Raw genomic sequence first — 18,800 nt, 5'->3', positions numbered from 1 at the left:
AGATGAAGTTAAGGAATTCTGCTACCTTGGGAGTAAAATAACCTATGATGGACAGAGCAAGGACGACATCAAAAGCAGACTAGCAATGGCAAAAAGAGTGTTCTTGGCCAAGAGAAGTTTACTAGTATCAAACATAGGCCTTAATTTGAGGAAGAAATTTCTAAGAACATATGTCTGGAGTACAGCATTGTATGCTAGTGAACATGGGCTGTGAAAAACCGGAACAGAAGAGAATTGAAGTATTTGAGATGTGGCGCTAGAGACGAATGTTGAAAACTGGGTGGACTGATAAGATAAGGAATGCGGAGGCAGAGGCACTATGCAGAACCTGAGAGGAAAGCAAGAGGTGGAGAAAACAGACAAGAAGAAAGGACAGGATGATAGGAGAACAATTATGACATTAGGGAATGACTTCCATGGTACTAGAGGGAACTGTAGAGTGGCAAACACTGTAGAGGAAGACAGAGACTGAAATACATCCACCAAATAATTGAGGACGTGGGTTGCAAGTGCTACTCTGAGACGAAGAGGAATTCATGGTGGGCCACATCAAACCAGTCAGAAGACCCACAAAAAAAAAAAAAGAGACCAGAGCTAGGTATGGGGCACATCTACATATTTATTTCTTAAGGCAAGGAACACATTCTCCCAATGAGACACACCAGTAGGATATTTGACCTTGCAGATGGTGCCACAGACTCACTCCCACTTTGACTGCTTAATTACCATCAAAGTGAAATCATCAAAGATGTTCTTTAAGTTGTGGTGACAGGTGAAAATCAGATGGGGCCGTGTTGGGACTCTATGGAAGATGATCAATGACAGTGAACCCAAAGCATTGAACTGTTGCAGGTATCACAGCACTCACGTGTGGTCTAACATTGTCGCACTGAACAAGAGATTACTCCCTGTGGGGATGAAGTTTTCTGCTGTTAGAAACTCGATTACAGCACACTGTTGCTCATGCCCTGCCAGTTATATTACACGCTATCACATTACACACTACAATTCACAGCCCTTCAGCAGCAGAAGGTTGCAACCTGCATCAGCAAAGCAAGAAAGTCGACCGAGTAATATGTATGGCTTGTAACACCACAATTGATATTGGCCACAGAATAAAAAAAATCAGAGACATTACTTTTCAGTACACCTCCACATAAAGTTTTTCGACTCTGTTGGCTGACTTGGGTACATTTCAAGTGTTGTGTAGATGCTGGGTAGAAATTCAGCTGGCAACACTGCCAGTAGTAAGCTTTGCCATTTTGAAAGATGCAACCAAGATGACCAAATCCACTGCTTCATTTGCAACCTGTTTCACAGTAGTGTAAATAATTTCTTTGTGGAACATGAAAGGAAATGACTAGTAGTGCTACAGGGTACCCTCTGCCACACACCATAACGTGGCTTGCAGGGTTCAAATGAAGACTGCTTAATGTATCTTTACATGTCACTCAGACCTCAGCTCTTGACTGTAGCTGGCTTAGTACCATCTCTGACGTCTCCCCTTTCAGCTTTATCAATGCCGTTCCTCACTACGAACAAGTACTTCTTATTTTGGGACCTCAATGACTGGCCCTTTCTTTTTCACCTTTCCCCATTCTATCCTTCTCTCCTATCCAAGGAAGGAACGGATAGTCGTAAAAGCCAGGATAATGTTATCACCTTTACTTTTGTACGCACTATTATATTACACTAATGTTCCCCACGACTCTGCTGATACACACTCGTTATTTTAATTAATTGTTCCATAACATTTTGTCACATCTGCACTTCTACTTCTGAAATAACTACACAATGAATTACGGCCTTGTGGTCTGGAAGTGATCATAATTTGTTCACACACACACACACACACACACACACACACACACACACACACACACACATGCACACGCACGATTTCAAACAGACCCACAGAAAAAAAATACTTTGCATCAAACCACAAGTCTGGGTGGCTGATTCATGTCACCATTGCAAGAAATCATCGGGCCAAGGATCCTCTCTTGCAACAAGTCCATTGTTGCAATCCAGATGTCACATATTGCGGCCATCAACATGTGACATACTGTGCCATATTGTTTAAAATAATGTGTCTCACCATTCACATGATCCAGTTCAGACCACAAAACCCTGTAAGTACCATATTGCAATAAGTTTCATAGTCCACAATTAATGCGTTTCTGACCCTATCTTCCAATACATACAGCCCAATTACACTCTTCAGCCTAAATGCCACACCACAAAGTCACTCACTGTGGATGTAGTGGCTTCTCCGTAATTATTACCAAGAGTTTTCAGTGGCCCAAATCTTACAATTTTGATTGTTCATGAAGCGCTTCAACAGAAAGTGTCTCTCATCAATGAACATTATTTTCTTAATGATTGTTGTTCACTCTTTGTTTCGCAAGCACGTGATGGGGAAATACTCAGTGCTTTTTGTGATCGTATGGGCCTCGGTGCATCAGTTGGATTTTATAAGTCCCAAGGTGCACATCATCTTTTGGAACTCATTATGTGCTGGCTCTTGGAATATTTGATTGTTGTAAAGGTCAGTGAATAGATTGCACCAGGCTTTCTCCAACATTATCACCCGTGATAGTAATGTTTGGTGATGTTTTCTACATAACTACACTAGAATGTCCCAGGAGTTTAATGTTCACAACTGAACCAGTTTTCTCAAATTTAGCAATTAGTTGCATTACAGCCAACTTATTTGGCATATTACTTTGACCAAACATTCCACACCATTTGTGAACAGACCTACACAATATTCACTATGTTTGTAATAAGTTTTCATTATGACAATACACCATTCCTTCATGGCATGCTCCATTAATAACCACAATGAAAATAGTGCAACATTCAGTGCTGCTAACTTACTAGAACAGAAATGGCAGACATTTCAAACGTTGCGTTCTTTATGGAACACCCCCTCACTAGCGTACTGAAGCATGTAGAATGCAAGAGATGGCTTTTCAGGCCTATATCTACCACAATGACAAATCTAAAAGTAAATAAATTAAAATTAAAGAAAAGAACTTACAGTGTTCTTACCTGTGGGCTCAGTCGTGTTTGTGTCAGGTCCAGATCGATGTCAAGAATGACAGATGATGAAGTGGCAGTCAATTCACTGATGATGGATTCTTCCACTACACTAATATTACTACCCTCATATGACTCCACAGGCACAGAAGTCCGTACTAATTTTGAGCTAGTATTGGGAGCACTTTCATCACATGTCTTTTCATCTGCACTGTTAATAATTTGGTCCATACCACAAATGTTCACCAGTTCTACATTATCAGTGTTATCTGGATTTTCTTCTGTCCTTGTCATTTCTGCAAGCTCATCGCGAGTTCCAGATGCTTCTCGCACACTCGGTATTGTAGATTCACACATTTGAAATGCACTGTTATTCTCTACATCGGTGCTCAACTCGCTACTTACAGAATGAAATGGCACCTCACACAAAACCTTTTCTTCTCGACTGATATTATCTTTATTTGCATCGGCAGAGCAAATGGTACTACCGGCACTTTTAAAGTTTTCAGAACCGTAAACAACAGTTTCTTTATGGTCACCTTTCTGGGCAGTACTGTATACCTTGAGATCCAGACACTTGTTTGATGTTTCACTACCAGTAGCTTGCTTTTGGTCATCCAGATGGAAGCCTCTTCCTTCTGAAATGATATGAGGTAGCGCAACACCAGCACCTTCCGTGAATCCTTTGCTCGTGCTTTCTACCATGGGCACATTTTTTGTTTGTAAGTTGCGTGGAATTTTGTTGTCCATTTTCATTCTTTTAAAATGTTTTCCAGGCTGAATTTTCGACATTTCAGATCCAGTAGACACAAGGAAGTGTTCACGTTTCCTGCTGGCACCTCTCAATTTCCCTGGCTTTTTCAAAGTTGAATGATTCAAAATGTTAGCTGGAGAAGCTTCATTTGCTGTTTTAACTTTTACCTCTCCACTGTAATTTGTGACACACTCACCGTTACAGTCTGCAGATTTTAGAGGGGGGAAAATACCAGTGTCATTAGTATGACAAATAATGGTGGCAAGTCCTTCAGTTTTCCCACTGTCTTTTCCCTCCGTATCGTCCACCACATGCCGATATTTCAATAATGCTGTCGAACAGTCATTTTTTATCTTACTGCGCTCATTCTTCGATGTCTTACTGACAAAGACATGGGTGTACGTGCCTCCATCAAACTGTGTTGCACTTTCTACAGTCCTCACAGATGGCTTCACCTGCAGAAGTTTCCGCTCTGGTTTCTTCCCTTGTATCTTTACCGTTTCTCCTACATCCGGTGCTCTGCACAAAACATCGCTACTGACATGCTCCTTCAACTTTGAGCCTGAAAAATTGTCTGTGGATTCCTTCGAACGAATGTCCATAGCATGTGAAACAGTCAATTCTCTTCTCTGTTCTTCAGTTGAGACCAATGGCACTCCTGGACAGTCTACACATTTTAATAGGTCACTTGCATTTTGTACATTATCTACTGATTCAGAATGGTGCAATTTCTTTACTTTAGGACACAAATGACCTCTTTTCCCGATAGGCTTTGCATTGGGAAGACACCCAGAGGCAGCTGTCGACGGTCGGACAGAGTTGTCACCTTCTAGCAAACTAGTCACTGCAAGAATTGGTCCCACATATTCCACATTTTTTGTTGCTACAGAATTGTTTGATGTATCTTGTGAGGGAGACAACTGTGTGATACAATCATTGCTAGTATACTTGTCAGTGAGCAAAGAGCATTCCTCTGACGGACACTCAAAACTCGTAGGATTTCCACCTAGTGAACCAGGGATTCTTTGTCGTTCAGCTTTTCTGGAGTGTTGCTGCGGACATTCTACCCCCTTATCCTGAGGAGAGGCAGAGAAAGGTTGTGTACAATTACTGGAAGAACTACAGAGATCTTTGGATACTTTGGTCTTTGTTTCAGGTTCCATTTTCTCCCCAGAAGTGATGCTCTCTTCGCTGACAGAACTCTCTCTAGTCGAACTACATCCAACTTCCCCAATTGAAGTACAAGATGCCATGATGCTGTCCTCTATTGTTTCATAGCTTTTCTTCGGAAATTCTTTCAAGCTCGCTTTAGTCTTCTTGAGGTTAAGGCAATCTACAGTGCTGTTAACAGTTCCTAGTTCACAACCAGACCTAAAACTAGACAATGCGCTTTCTCTCTCAGCAACAGAAAAGTCCTTTAACTCATCCGCCAATTTCCCTCCAGCCACGACTGCACCAACAGGAAAGTTAGCATAATCCTCGCTATCGTTTCGCACAGTAGACGATCCCTTCAACCTTATAGGAGAATCTTCAAACCCTGGGGGCACAACTATACCATCTTCCCCATCACTCATTTCTCCAGCAACTTCGAGGGCACTATTTTCTTCAACTGGCGGTCCAGGACTGCCACTGCTGCGAAACAAACTCTTGTGGGACTGGGCACCAGTGCAGCAGCGGGACTCTACGTCGCCGACCAGCGACCTCTCTCTAGAGCATGGATACTGTGCATCATTATTGTTATCCAACAGCTTCGACCCAATGCCTTCACTGTCCGAAAGACGGCACATCCGGTCGACAACCCTGTCGATGATGTCCTGCTGGGACGTCTTCAGCGTTGTGCCTTCACCAAGAACGCCGCCTTGTTGTGGCAGAGCAGACGACGGTCTCAACTGCCTGAATGGCGATCGGCTTTCTGTAGTCCTGTCAGTTTCCTGTCAACAGAGAAATCACACTAAGGCAAATGACAGGGCTTAAACATGTTGTTTTTCACTGTGAACCACAACAGAATTAAAACTCAGCCTAACTGATTGTTGAAAAGCTGCTCATGGAAATCTGTCGACCTCAGAAATTAATAATCACAGAACTGTGAGAAACAAGCATGTTACTGTATGAGCCCCTAATGCTCCCCCTCCCCCACCCCTTTTTCACAAAGAGCAGCTAAAGGCTATTTCACAATGTTACAACAAGGTGGTGATGCACTGATCATACACATCCAAGGGTTTTTATTTTTCGACTAAAGATGTTATTACTAAACACAGCACAGAACTTTGGAACTAATATAACTATCTCAAGAAACACACATGATCACAATCTACAAAAATTACTGCAGGCTTCATTTTTCTGGAAAAGGGTAGTTTCCCCCATCTCAAGCATTGGTTCAGTTCGTAGGACAGACTGTAATATTTGCTGGTAACTTTTCTTCCCCTTGCATAGATTATTTGCACAAAACAAGTATTATTTATTAGCTTTTGTACGCAATCAGCAACAGCTGTGAAGCAAACCTCTATTTTGCAACAAGCTTCAGTCTCATAATTTGATCAAGGTCAGGTTTTTAAAGGAAGGTAAATCTGAAGCAATGTAACACCAGTCATAATGAACCAAAAGGACTAACACAAATATTGTCATAAGTTGTGCTTCAGTCCTCCTAGTACATTTACTTTTTACGCATATATCTGATGACAGTAAAACTCTAACAGCGAATCACGTTGTAAAATAGAGGTTTGCAGCACATTATCTGTTGCACGTAATGGGAAAAAAAGCACGTAAGTAAAGTACAGTGATGGACCACAGCCTGATTTCATTTCTCAACAGTTGTAAAAACAGTTGTGGATGTCACTAAAGTGATTACTTTTAAGAAGGAAATGAAGCCAGTTAATATTTTTTACTATCAAAAATCCATTCCATCAGTCTCTAGTCACAATTATTGTTAACCCACTTTATTTGTTAGATAACAGTCTGAAAAGTTATAGGGGGATGAAATGTAACCACTCATCACATTCTCTGGTACTGAGTGGTTGAGAGGCACCTAAATAAGGTTTTCCAAAAGCTAAGCAACAATTACAATTACTTCAGAGCTAATGAAGTAAAACACACACTGCAGCCAGATTGAGGCGACGGCTCATATTGGATAGGGAGACAAAACAGATAGAAGAGGGAGACAACAGAGAGAACAGTGCAGATGTAAGTTAATAGGTGAATTTAGCAAAAAGAAAATGGGAGCATGAGTAGGGAGAAATGAGGGATGAGGATAGGGACTGCAAGGTGTGAGGATAGGAGGAGGATGAGGATGAGGATGATGATGATGATGAGGATGATGAGGATGATGATGATGATGATGATGATGAGGATGATGAGGATGATGATGAGGATGATTGGTTTGTGGGGCACTCAACTGCACGGCCATGAGTGGTCTCACAAATCGTGCTATCACATTCTTCAATAGTTCCCAAAAATTGACCTAAATAACTGGATATGTTGGGCACTTGACTGAAGAGCTACATTTGGGCTCTCAAACACAGGCATAAAACTTGAAAGGAAAAGACATAAATATTTACGTAAACTTGATGACAGAAACATGAACAGTCATTCCTCACATGATAAATCATGGTCCACAGTGTCAATGGTTTTCTGTAAAACTGATGATTGGGTTTTTCTTTTAAGTGAGGAGTGTGGTGAAATCTTATCACAGTGCTTGGACTTGTGCTATGAAATAGACACATCTACATTTTGAGTATGTTTTGGAATTTTATAATTCTTCAAAGTTTCCACTTCAGAATCCTTACTTACAATTTCACTCTTGAACAAACTAACCAAAGGGTCCCACTGCTCCAAAATCCTACCCAAACATGTTTTTAAACAATAACCATCGTGTAGGCACATGTTCCAAATTTTCCTCATTTCTGTGTCATGTAAAGTTTGAAACTTTACAAATTTTTCTTTCCTCTTTGCACTCCTTTCCAAATAATAAAATATGTCAATAATATGTTCTTCAATGTTTAAAGGCAAACATGCCGCCCCCTTCTCAGCAGCAAGATTAATTAGGTGACAAGAACGGCCTACAATGAAGACGTTAGCAATTTCTTGCTCCAAACATCCTGCCACACCCTTTTTTAGCCCAACCATTACAGGAGCATTATCGGTGCCATAAGTCAGACAGTTTTTAATGGAATACGGAATTCCCATAACGTTGAAAGTAGAAGATCAGCAATATTAGCTCCAGTGACATCCCCTTTTAAATTAGGCACAGAGAGTAGGCAATTTTGAATTTCACGGAGTTCAGGGCTGAAGAACGATACGATAATAGGATATAACTTAAAGTCCGTTTTATTACTACCATCGGTAGCAATAGTGAATGCACTCGACTGCAAGTGCGTAATAACTTTCGCTTTTTCTTCCATGCACATTTCCGTAAGGGTAGCGGTCATTTTTGTTCTGGTGCACCCATATCATTTCGCAATTTGAGAATCGGGAAACATTTTGCGAAACAAATGCCCAGCGTGGTTAACACAGTTTATAGGCAAGTTATGCTCTACAATAAATGCGGTAAATAAAGCCTCGACATTCGTCACAGAATCTACATTTTGGGGTTTACACGAGAAGTTAAGTTTCTGGTTCCGTTTTACATAATGGACACTCTCCTGGTGTTTTTCAGTTTGCATATGTTTAAGAATGCCGCATTTCCCACCATGAGCTGCTGAAAAGTCACATCTACATACACTACAAAATGCGCAAGTTTGTCCCTTCCTCGATTCACTTAAACACAGAAATTCTTCCTTATACACGTTTCTGAACACTGCATCATATTTCTTCGCCATTCTGCACAAAAAATAATCAACACCTCCAAGATACGCAGCCAACAACTACTACTGAGTAGACAAATCGCACAACAGAACTGAGAACACAATGATCCTACGTTCTATAAAATGGTCTTGTGGCAGTGATGCTAACCCTCGCGCACCGTTTCCCCCTATATTGCACTTCAAATTCCCCTAAATAATTTATCACACCATCTGGTAAGCAAGCAGGGTAGTGGGATGGTGAAAGGGAGTCAAGAATGAAATTGTCGAGCGGAGAGGTGGGGAGGGGGTAGTAATCCTAAATATTTTTCCCCCTGAAACATTTATCTCTCTAACTTCCCCCTAGGCAGCTTAATTCCCCCTAAATTTAGGGGGAAATCCCCTAACTTGGAAACACTGCCTTTTAGACACAACAATGCTAATCACTTCGCTTGGAACAACTATTGACTACTCCTTGTCCATGATAATGTTACAATTGTACTGGTGCTACCAGAAGTGGAGGAAATTGGCACTAGTTGAAAGACATTCATTTGTCTCTGAACGCTGCCAACGATAAGTTCCTTACTTCCTTGTAGATACAAAGCGCGAGCTACGCGTACTGCCACTCCCGACAGCCACCGCACCAATCTACCAAGTTAACATAGACAAGTAGCAGCCATACCTTGTCATCCATCAATATATTAAAGGTGCAGGATTTTCGAATAATAAGGGAAGTATTGAAACTGCTCTGAAAATTGGGAGATCGGTCTTCACTGTCGGGAGATCTGGAGGAAGAAGGAAAAATCTGGAGTCTCCCACTTACATCAGGAAAGTTGGCACGTCTGCTAACATACAAACCCCAGGAGAAGAAAAACCCAGGACAACAAAGGCAAAATAAGGGACAAAAAGAAGAAAGGGAGACAGAGGAAGATAGGCAGGCAAAGTCCCCCATCTACGGAGCAGCCAGAAGCCTCAAAGCAGAGAAGCATATTACATTAATCTTTTCTACAAATTTCACCCTAATTCCTACCTGAAATAGTGACAGAGCACCTTGGCTACAAAAAAGTGTGTTATTGGCAGACGGCTAACACTATGACAGATGCCTGTAAAATGAAGTGGATGGGGGCTGCTCCTCAATTTTTGTCCAAATATGAGAATGCTGCTGATGAATTTTTCATCCGCATTGTAATGAGAAATGGAACTTTAGTTTCAGATACGGATCCGGAGAACAACCGTCTATCTATGGAACAGAGAGAGAGAGAGAGAGAGAGAGAGAGAGAGAGAGAGAGAGAGAGAGAGAGACACCAAATCTCAACTCCAGAAAAGAGTTTTTCTGGACCTAAAGGGTTTGATCCATGTGGAGTTCACCAACAGGAAAAACAAACAATTCAGAAGCCCATCGTGAAACTCTTCAACAGTTTTGGCGTGCCACCTCATACAAGAGATATGGAAAGTTGTCAGCAATGGTGTTTTTGATTCATGACAATGCATGCCCTCATCCATCAGCATGAACACACCAAAGACTTCAATTTATTAGAGGGAAGTTTTTGGACACACTGCCTAGAGCTCAGAGTTGGCACCAACTGATTTTCACTTATTCCCAATTATTGAGTGGAAAACAGTCTGCAAACAATGACGATCTTAAACAAGCAGTGACATCGTGGCTCAAATCTTTGCAGAAAAACAGTACATCATAGGAACGAAAAAAATCGGCCCCACATTGCAGTAAGTGCCTTCACAGCTATAGCGATTATCTTGAAAACAGAGTAAGGTACTGTAACATTTTTTACAAAATTGTGTGTTGATATCTTTCATTTAATTATGCCAAACTGTTCTTTACTTTCTGGACGACCCTCTTATATGGCTGCACCATTACACCGAACAATAACATTGTCACTTTGCAACCAAACTATCACCTTTGAATCTATCCTTGATCTCGAGCTGTGCTGCAAAATAGTGCCAACACAATCTACATAAAAAAAATGGGAGGGCAACATCAATGGTTTAAGTGGAACAGCATTATGACAAGCTTCACTGCGGCCTCTTTTACAGCTGTCTTTCTTGTTAACATTTACTTACTGAGGCAGTTTAGTTCCACAAGCGACTGGACAAATTTCAACAAAAATGCTTGTTTCAATCATCTTATGATGAAGGATTATCCACTCAAAACTAGTTATGAGTTTTCAGTAAACGACAACAAGAAACCAAATGTCATGTAGTTACGATGAAAAATCTTGAAACATATTTCAGTGCTTCAGTCAGCAGCGTGTGTCATACTGAAACAAAAATTGTAATATTGTGAATTGTAACTTGTCAGTGGACTAATTGCCTTATGAACATGCAATGTGTTCAAGTTTTTAGTAAAATTGCCCACTCCATTTTGTATACATTATTTTAATCACTGACATACCTAATAAAATATTCTCGGGTTTCAAGCCGCACCAAGTGGTTAACTGTCCACGTGTTTTCGGCAGAGATCTCCTCTGCCACTGTCAAATGGTTAACTGTCATCTGAATGCCACTGGCACACTTATACAGCTGTGCTGCCACTAGTGACGTCATTGGTGCCTAGTCCCGTGCCACATGTGGCAATGTTTTGGTGGCGTGACAACTGCGCCCCCCTCAGGGAGCTGAAGGGGATGCAATGGTTGCGCCACCAAAACATTGCCATATATGGCGCGGGGCTAGGCACCAGTGACGTAACTGACAGTGATGGAGCTATATAAGCACTACAGCAGCATTTAGATGACAGTCAACCACTTGACAGTGGCAGAGGAGATCTCCGCCGAAAGCCCATGGACAGTTAACCACTTGACACGGCTTGAAACCCAAGAATATTTTATTGATGGATATCAACTGCAAAAGCATGCATTCATACTGACGTAGCTTTCTTCTCCAGGTATTGCATACAATGGTCTCCAATGAACTCACTGCCTCGAAGCCAACCAGACAGAGGTATAATTCATGTTGTACCTCCACTTACAGCCAAAATCAGTTCCTGGGACCGTGATGCTCTACAAAATGTTACATTTTCTACCCACCAACACAAATTACAGCTTGTACTTTTATGATTGACGTCTTTTATATATGAAATGCTCCATCTCTCATAATCTTTGCTTCAGTTGATGCAGATAAGGTTCTCACAGGAAATTATGTGCAGAAACGTTGCATTGGATAGAAGATGGTGAGACATTCTTGAACACAATTATCTTCAGCAATGAGTAACATTTCATATCAATGGCAAGGTGAACACCCACAAATGCAAAATATGGGGCAGCAAAAAATCCACAAGCAGCCCTGAAACACACTCAATACAGACCCAAAGTTAATGTGTTTTGTGCCCTTTGCAAATTGAAAGTGTACTGTCCTTTCTTCTTCATGGAGAAAACTGTCACTGGTATTGTGTATCTGGATATGCTTGAAAATGTTTTAATTCCACAGATCGATGAAGATGACCGAAATTGTACGAATTACTACCAGCAAGATGGTGCATCACCCCATTTTCTCATGTAAGTTCTAGGTTTACTCAACCATTTCCCACGTAGGTGGATTCGCCGTGAAAGGCTAATCATTTGCCCACCTCACTCCTCATACTTGACTTACGCAACTGGGTTTCTTTTTCTGGAGTTTCGTGAAACACCACGTGTAACTTCCTCGCCTCCAAACAATTTACTTGCCTTAAAAACTGAATCTATGCAGCTGTTACACAAATTATGCCCAATCTACTGCAACGAGCGTGGAAAAAATTGATTACCGGTGGGACGTTTGCCACTTCACAAATTATAGTCACATTGAACCAAATGATGTGAAACTTGAGTCTGTTTGCTCCAAACTGCCACATCTATTGATTCTGCAAGTTATCTCAATTACTTTCTACAGTACTCCAATGTTAAAAAGTCCTTTTCATGTCACACTGTATACAGTAGGGGTAACGAGCTACACTGTCAAAAATCAAACTGTCTGACCTCGGACGCCGCCATCCTGAGGCGGTAAACTGGAGGCATCGGCAGAACGTGCTGTGCCTCCCCAGCTCCCAGCTCCTGCAAGTAGCGCTTCTTCGGCGGTTTTGGTGGTCCAGTAGCCGGAGGGACCGGGGGCGGCGTCAAGGGGGCGGGGCCGGGGGGCGGCAGTGACGCCAGCAGGCTGCTCAAGCTCCCCATCTGCGTCTCGTCTGCAAGCATCGTCACAGCATTTAAATCGGGCACCTGTAAAATGTCTGTTAGATACTAGATATGGCACCTACTCATTACTTTTATGGTACACTTGTTATCCAGTTGAAGAGTTCATAGTGTTTTCATTTTGGATGTTGGTATTCCAGCTGCTATGGGTTTATTTACCAATGTCATTTTTATTTGCAGTTCACAGTTACTATTTGAGTTTACATTTTGTCATTTGGAGGTAGTGAGTGGAGCTATGGATGCTAGAAAATGGAGTGCCAAGTGGAGAAATCTAAACATTTCTGACATTCTTCTGTCGGAGTTCAATAGAGGGTGACAGCAGCGGAGGCAACAAGAAAGATTTGCCCTGCGAATGAGGATAATGCCACTGGACAGAGCACGGCAAGAAAATAGTTTTCGGGTTTTGATATTAGTGATTCCACATTCAGGAAGCACTTTGGGGTTTCATGAAGATCACTTAAAACGTATTAATCCACAATAATCAACATCAGTGTATATGATAACTGGGAAAAGTGATGAAGTGTGATCAATGAACCATCGTGAGACATTTACATGCATTGCGGAAGGTTAAAAAAAAAAAATCAGGTGTGTGGGTACCACTTGATCTATGCCAAAATCACAAAAATCAGTAGGTGACTGTATGTGCATCCCTGCTTGCTCATCATCAATTGGCTTGTGAACAACACCAACCACTCTTATCCTTTATCATTACTGGTGACAGGAAATGGTGTCCTTATGCTAACATAAAGAAAGGAAAGGAATGGTTGAGCCCAAAACAAAGCAGCAACTTCTTGTACAAACATCTGTGCGCATCCACGAAAGATAATGTTACGCATCTGGAGGATCAGCGACAGTGTGGTGTACTATGAAATGCTTCCCTGAGGTGTAACCATCACTGCTGACATCTACTGTCAACAACTGAGATGCTTTGCAGATGGAAACCAAGAACGATGATGAGGAAGACCGCATGAAGTGATGCTACTCCATGGTAACACCCAACCCGATTCTGCTAGACTGCCAAAAACACTTTACAGGAGATGGGTTGGGAAGCCATTCCGCAACCACCTTATTCACCTGATCTTGCACCATCAGATATTCACCTTTTCTGTTCTCTGTCAAATAACTTTCAAGGAACTTCCTTTCCAGATGAAAATGCACTCCAAACATGGCTCAGCAAGTTCTTCACCTCAAAACCATGTGATTTCTACAGTCATGGAATAAAAAGGTTACCCCAGCATTGGCAGACTGTTGTAAATAGTGCAGGAGACTATATTATTGATGACTAAAGTCTCTGTTAATATGTATTTATGTGTTTATTAAATTTAAGGAAAAACACTATGAAGTTAGGCACCAACCTAATACATCTGTTGTGCTTTTTATTCAGATAAGTCATTGTTTTCACATACTTCTACAGACACTACATATTTTTAAAATCATTAATTCGACCTAAAATTTTATTCTTAAGAAGTACATCAAAGGTTACCTGCGTAGTTTACTTGCAAAATGAGTGCACTTAAGTTGCTGGACAAGTTAGTGACATCACTGTGAAAACTCTCAAAAATACAAATTTAAAAATTTAGAAGGTCCAGATTGTTTCATTTTATGATACTAGGTACAATGGGAACCATACAGGCAACCAGACATACATTTAAAGTTTATTCAAAACTTATCTAGGTTTTTTTATATATAAAAACAAAGATGAGGTGACTTACCGAACAAAAGCGCTGGCAGGTCGATAGACACACAAACAAACACAAACATACACACAAAATTCAAGCTTTCGCAACAAACTGTTGCCTCATCAGGAAAGAGGGAAGGAGAGGGGAAGACGAAAGGAAGTGGGTTTTAAGGGAGAGGGTAAGGAGTCATTCCAATCCCGGGAGCGGAAAGACTTACCTTAGGGGGAAAAAAGGACAGGTATACACTCGCACACACGCACATATCCATCCACACATACAGACACAAGCAGACACGCACATATCCATCCACACATACAGACACAAGCAGACATATGTCTGCACATATCCATCCACACATACAGACACAAGCAGACATATGTCTGCTTGTGTCTCTATGTGTGGATGGATATGTGCGTGTGTGCGAGTGTATACCTGTCCTTTTTTCCCCCTAAGGTAAGTCTTTCCGCTCCCGGGATTGGAATGACTCCTTACCCTCTCCCTTAAAACCCACTTCCTTTCGTCTTCCCCTCTCCTTCCCTCTTTCCTGATGAGGCAACAGTTTGTTGCGAAAGCTTGAATTTTGTGTGTATGTTTGTGTTTGTTTGTGTGTCTATCGACCTGCCAGCGCTTTTGTTCGGTAAGTCACCTCATCTTTGTTTTTATATATAATTTTTCCCACGTGGAACGTTTCCTTCCATTATATTCTTATCTAGGTTTTGACAGATATAAACCTGTCTTCTTCCTAAAAATAGGATACATTGCAAGCAGTACATGGAAGACATAATGTGCAGCAAAAATAAACATAAAAATTACATACAGTAAATATACAGAAACGAAGTCATAGGGCTTAGTAAACAATAAAATAATCCGCATAAATGCTGTGGCATAGCCATATGACTTACTCAACAGTAAATTGTTCCAAGTAAAATCTAAGTTAGATGTGCATCATACACACATACATACAACTGGCATGACAGAGCGGACAAGCTAGCAGGAAACTTACACCAATGAGGTATTCACACAAGAAGTGGTGCCAACCACAAAAAACACCTGAAATTGAAATGACATTACAGAAACAAAAATTATAAAAAAGCAAATAAACCTATGCAAATGGTGAACAAAACCATGAAGCACATTAAAGTAGCATAATGACAAATAGCATCTTTGAGAAAAGTAGCATCTCAAAACAGAGCGGAAACCAGATGCAGCTGCTATGTCTGTCTAAGAACAGGCCGAAAGCCATCAGAAGAGTTATGCTTTCAAGCAAACTTTTAGCACAGTTTTAATTATAGGGGATTTATCCTTAATGAACAATTACAATCAGGCAAAAATCTTCTTTTTAGGTTGGTTGGTAAAAATAGGACTCATAGCGTCTGCAGCAGCTGTATTGCACACTGATGGGGGTAGCGACTTCTGCAACAAATGGTAAGTACTGAACAGAATAGACAACAAGTCAGTTGTCAGTGGGGAATTCGAATGCTCACTCATAATTTTCTATAGTTCATAAATAAATTTAGCTGGTATTTTGTTCTATTAGGTTGAAATTTAATGACACCATCACAATTTTTGCCAAAATCAAAAAGGAGGCATACAAGTAGGTTACTGCAGTGGTAAATGTGTATCTCAGATTGCACTACACATCAACCAGTTATGGCAATCCTATTTTTGAGTTGAAATGCTGACTGAGCTGCACACTGCCACATTCCAACTTAACCTAGCCCTCGGCTATGCTACAGACCAGCCTGTCAGCATATCTAGTGTTCTTCCATTTATTTTCATTGGCTTTGTAAACTCGCAACCAAACCGTCAAATTTTATCCTAACCTAGGCTAGGTCTCAGGGTACCTTACAGGCAACTTTGTCAGCACATCTAGTTTTCTTCCATTCACATCGATTGCCTTCACCAATCACAATCAAATTGTCACATTCCAAACTAACGTAGGCCTACGACTTCATTGCAGGTCAGTTAGTCAGTCAACATGTATTGTTTTTTTTCCCATTCATCAAGGGATTTTCTCTGCCTGAGGACTGGATGTCTGTGCTGTCACCACCACCACCACCAACTGTGACAGTGGCTAGACTGGACTGTGTAAAAATTGGGACTTTGTACGGGCGCTGATGCCTGCACAGTTGAGCACCTCACAAACCAATCAGCATCATCCATTCATCAAATAAATATGAAAGACAGTAGCCAACCTCCAAACTCACAATAACCAGATCAGTGAAATTTGCGCTGGCACTCTCTATACCAGAAACAAAAGTAATCAATTGGTTTAGTTGCAGACAGGCACAATTAAAAGTGTCTCTTAATTGTACATATCTGCAACTAGACGTGCCTTCTTTACGGTGAGCAGCAATCTGCCTTTCCCTACATTGCCGATATTCCTACCAGCAGTTTCTGTTGTTTAATCAACTAGTTTCTTCTGCGTAAAGAAATCTTTACATTCCGCTATTCTCACCGCCTAACATATTCTATTACCTGATTGGCTATGACCAATATCAACAAATTTTCATCATCACGCAAAGCAAGAGCCAATGACATCATGTGCACTTCAGCTGAGTGTTCTATTAAACTGAGAAGTAACCAACAGGGTAGGCGAAAGAATTGCTAAGTAACAAGAGTGATTTTTTTAATGAATTTTATGTAATACATTCAGTTAATTTCAAAGACAAGGTTATAAATACAGGAAGACAATAATTCATATAGAAGTGAATTCTAGCTGTCCATATGTAGCTAGAAGTTACTAGAAGGTTGTGTATTTGAAAATATAGCTGGTAAGATCATAATTCCAATCTTAACTAAACTTAGATTTAGCACTTCCTTCTGCTGATGGACACCATTTCATCTCCAGACCCACAATACATTATTATCGATATTTATTCTGCTGTATTAAGAATCTTGAGTTTTCTCTGAGTAACAGGGAAATGGTGTGGACCCAGTGTCACTCACCTGTGAAGTTTGGACAGTGGCTGCTGGTCACTCTCAAGTGGTTGGATGGAGGTCTCCAAAGAACAGACAAAACAGAATGTAACATTGACACTGACTGAAAGTAATTTTAATTTACCAATTTTTTCAGTTAGTGCTCTCAAAGACCTCGTGTAAACTCCACGATGATATTAACAAATCAGCATTGACTTATTTTGGAGTCTGCCACTGACATCCTAGGTTCATCACAAAGAAATATCTGACTTACAGAAAACCAAACCTCAAGTAACTGAGGAATATTTCGCAATGCAGGCTTTCCTCAAAGCTAACCAGTCTGAAAATAAATGTATCATCAGATATTTTAGCATGCAAATCTTTCTCCTTTGCTGTTTTCTTTATTTTCAGAAACAAATTAAAAATCCACACATGCTTTCCTCAGTATCAGACGAGGATGAAAATGTTTATAAAGTTTTCCACTTCAGCTACTTGTGTCTGATGGTGAATGAAAGCCAATGACATAACTGTCAACTTCTTGCCTAACTTGCTACTTGAATAGCACAATAACTGACACACCTGCTTCCAATCCTCATGAAACAGTCCAAAATGCACTAAGAAGGAAGCAAAGTTAAGAGATAGCAAAATATACATAGGACAAACTATACACATGCCCAACAAAGCTACAATGGCCGAACAAAGTCGTATTTCCTCTGGCCACACCATGAATTACAGGAAAACAGAAGAAGCTGCCCACAGCCTCAGCCCCTTAGGATACAGTGGTCAAAGAAGTTGTGGAAAAGCAACTACCGAGCAGCCTGCTCAACCAAGAACAGTGTTTTCAGCTCGACAAGGAAATCACTCATTTCATGTCTAAACTCCCAGAGTAATTATTGTTCCGAGTCTTCATTGTCCAGTCTTCCAACACATAGCATCCAGTTTAATAAATAACCACAATTTATTACCACTGTGAATTTGCTGACTAGCCACTTGCTATGTTTTATTCTTAGATGTACGAAGTTTTATCTAAGACCGTCTCTCATGTTCCAACTGTCATATCACTGACACAAATGCGAATATTCCACAGAACACGGTGGGCATAAGGACATTTCCCTAATTACAAAAATTTATTTCCAAGGAACCACTATAGATACAGTTACATGGTTTGATGCTACTGACAGTCGAATTTCAATCGTGGGCAGTGATTCAACAAGAGGAAGCATCACCACAATGCAAATCATTTATTCACCAGTTATTGGATAAAACCTTGTTGGACAGATGCAGTGATAGATACATTCCAACACATGGCCACCACGTTCACCAGAGAGAACCATTCTTGACTTGTTTTATGGGGTTCTGTTAAGGATGAAATGCTCAGTTTAACAAGTCATGGTGTGTGAACTCATGGCAAGAATACTAGACTCTGTAGAGAGGCTCAATAATAGCTGGTGAA

The 18,800-nt window shown here is 40.8% G+C and overlaps 1 protein-coding gene across 2 annotated transcripts in view; it reads right to left on the bottom strand.

Moving 5' to 3' along the window:
* LOC124551056 overlaps positions 1-18,800 on the bottom strand; it is an 80,142-nt gene that overhangs the window by 45,707 nt on the left and 15,635 nt on the right. For both annotated transcript variants that reach the window (XM_047125931.1, XM_047125932.1), the window contains exons 4-5: positions 12,537-12,742; positions 3,055-5,727 (exon numbers count right to left, since the gene is read on the bottom strand). In XM_047125931.1, coding sequence (XP_046981887.1) covers positions 3,055-5,727; positions 12,537-12,742 — 2,879 coding nt within the window. The remainder of the gene's footprint in view (positions 1-3,054; positions 5,728-12,536; positions 12,743-18,800) is intronic.

Source organism: Schistocerca americana, chromosome 9, assembly GCF_021461395.2.
Source record: "Schistocerca americana isolate TAMUIC-IGC-003095 chromosome 9, iqSchAmer2.1, whole genome shotgun sequence".
Lineage (NCBI taxonomy): Eukaryota > Metazoa > Arthropoda > Insecta > Orthoptera > Acrididae > Schistocerca > Schistocerca americana.
Note: the sequence above shows the minus strand (reverse complement) of the source record. Positions and strands in the feature narration are given on the sequence as shown.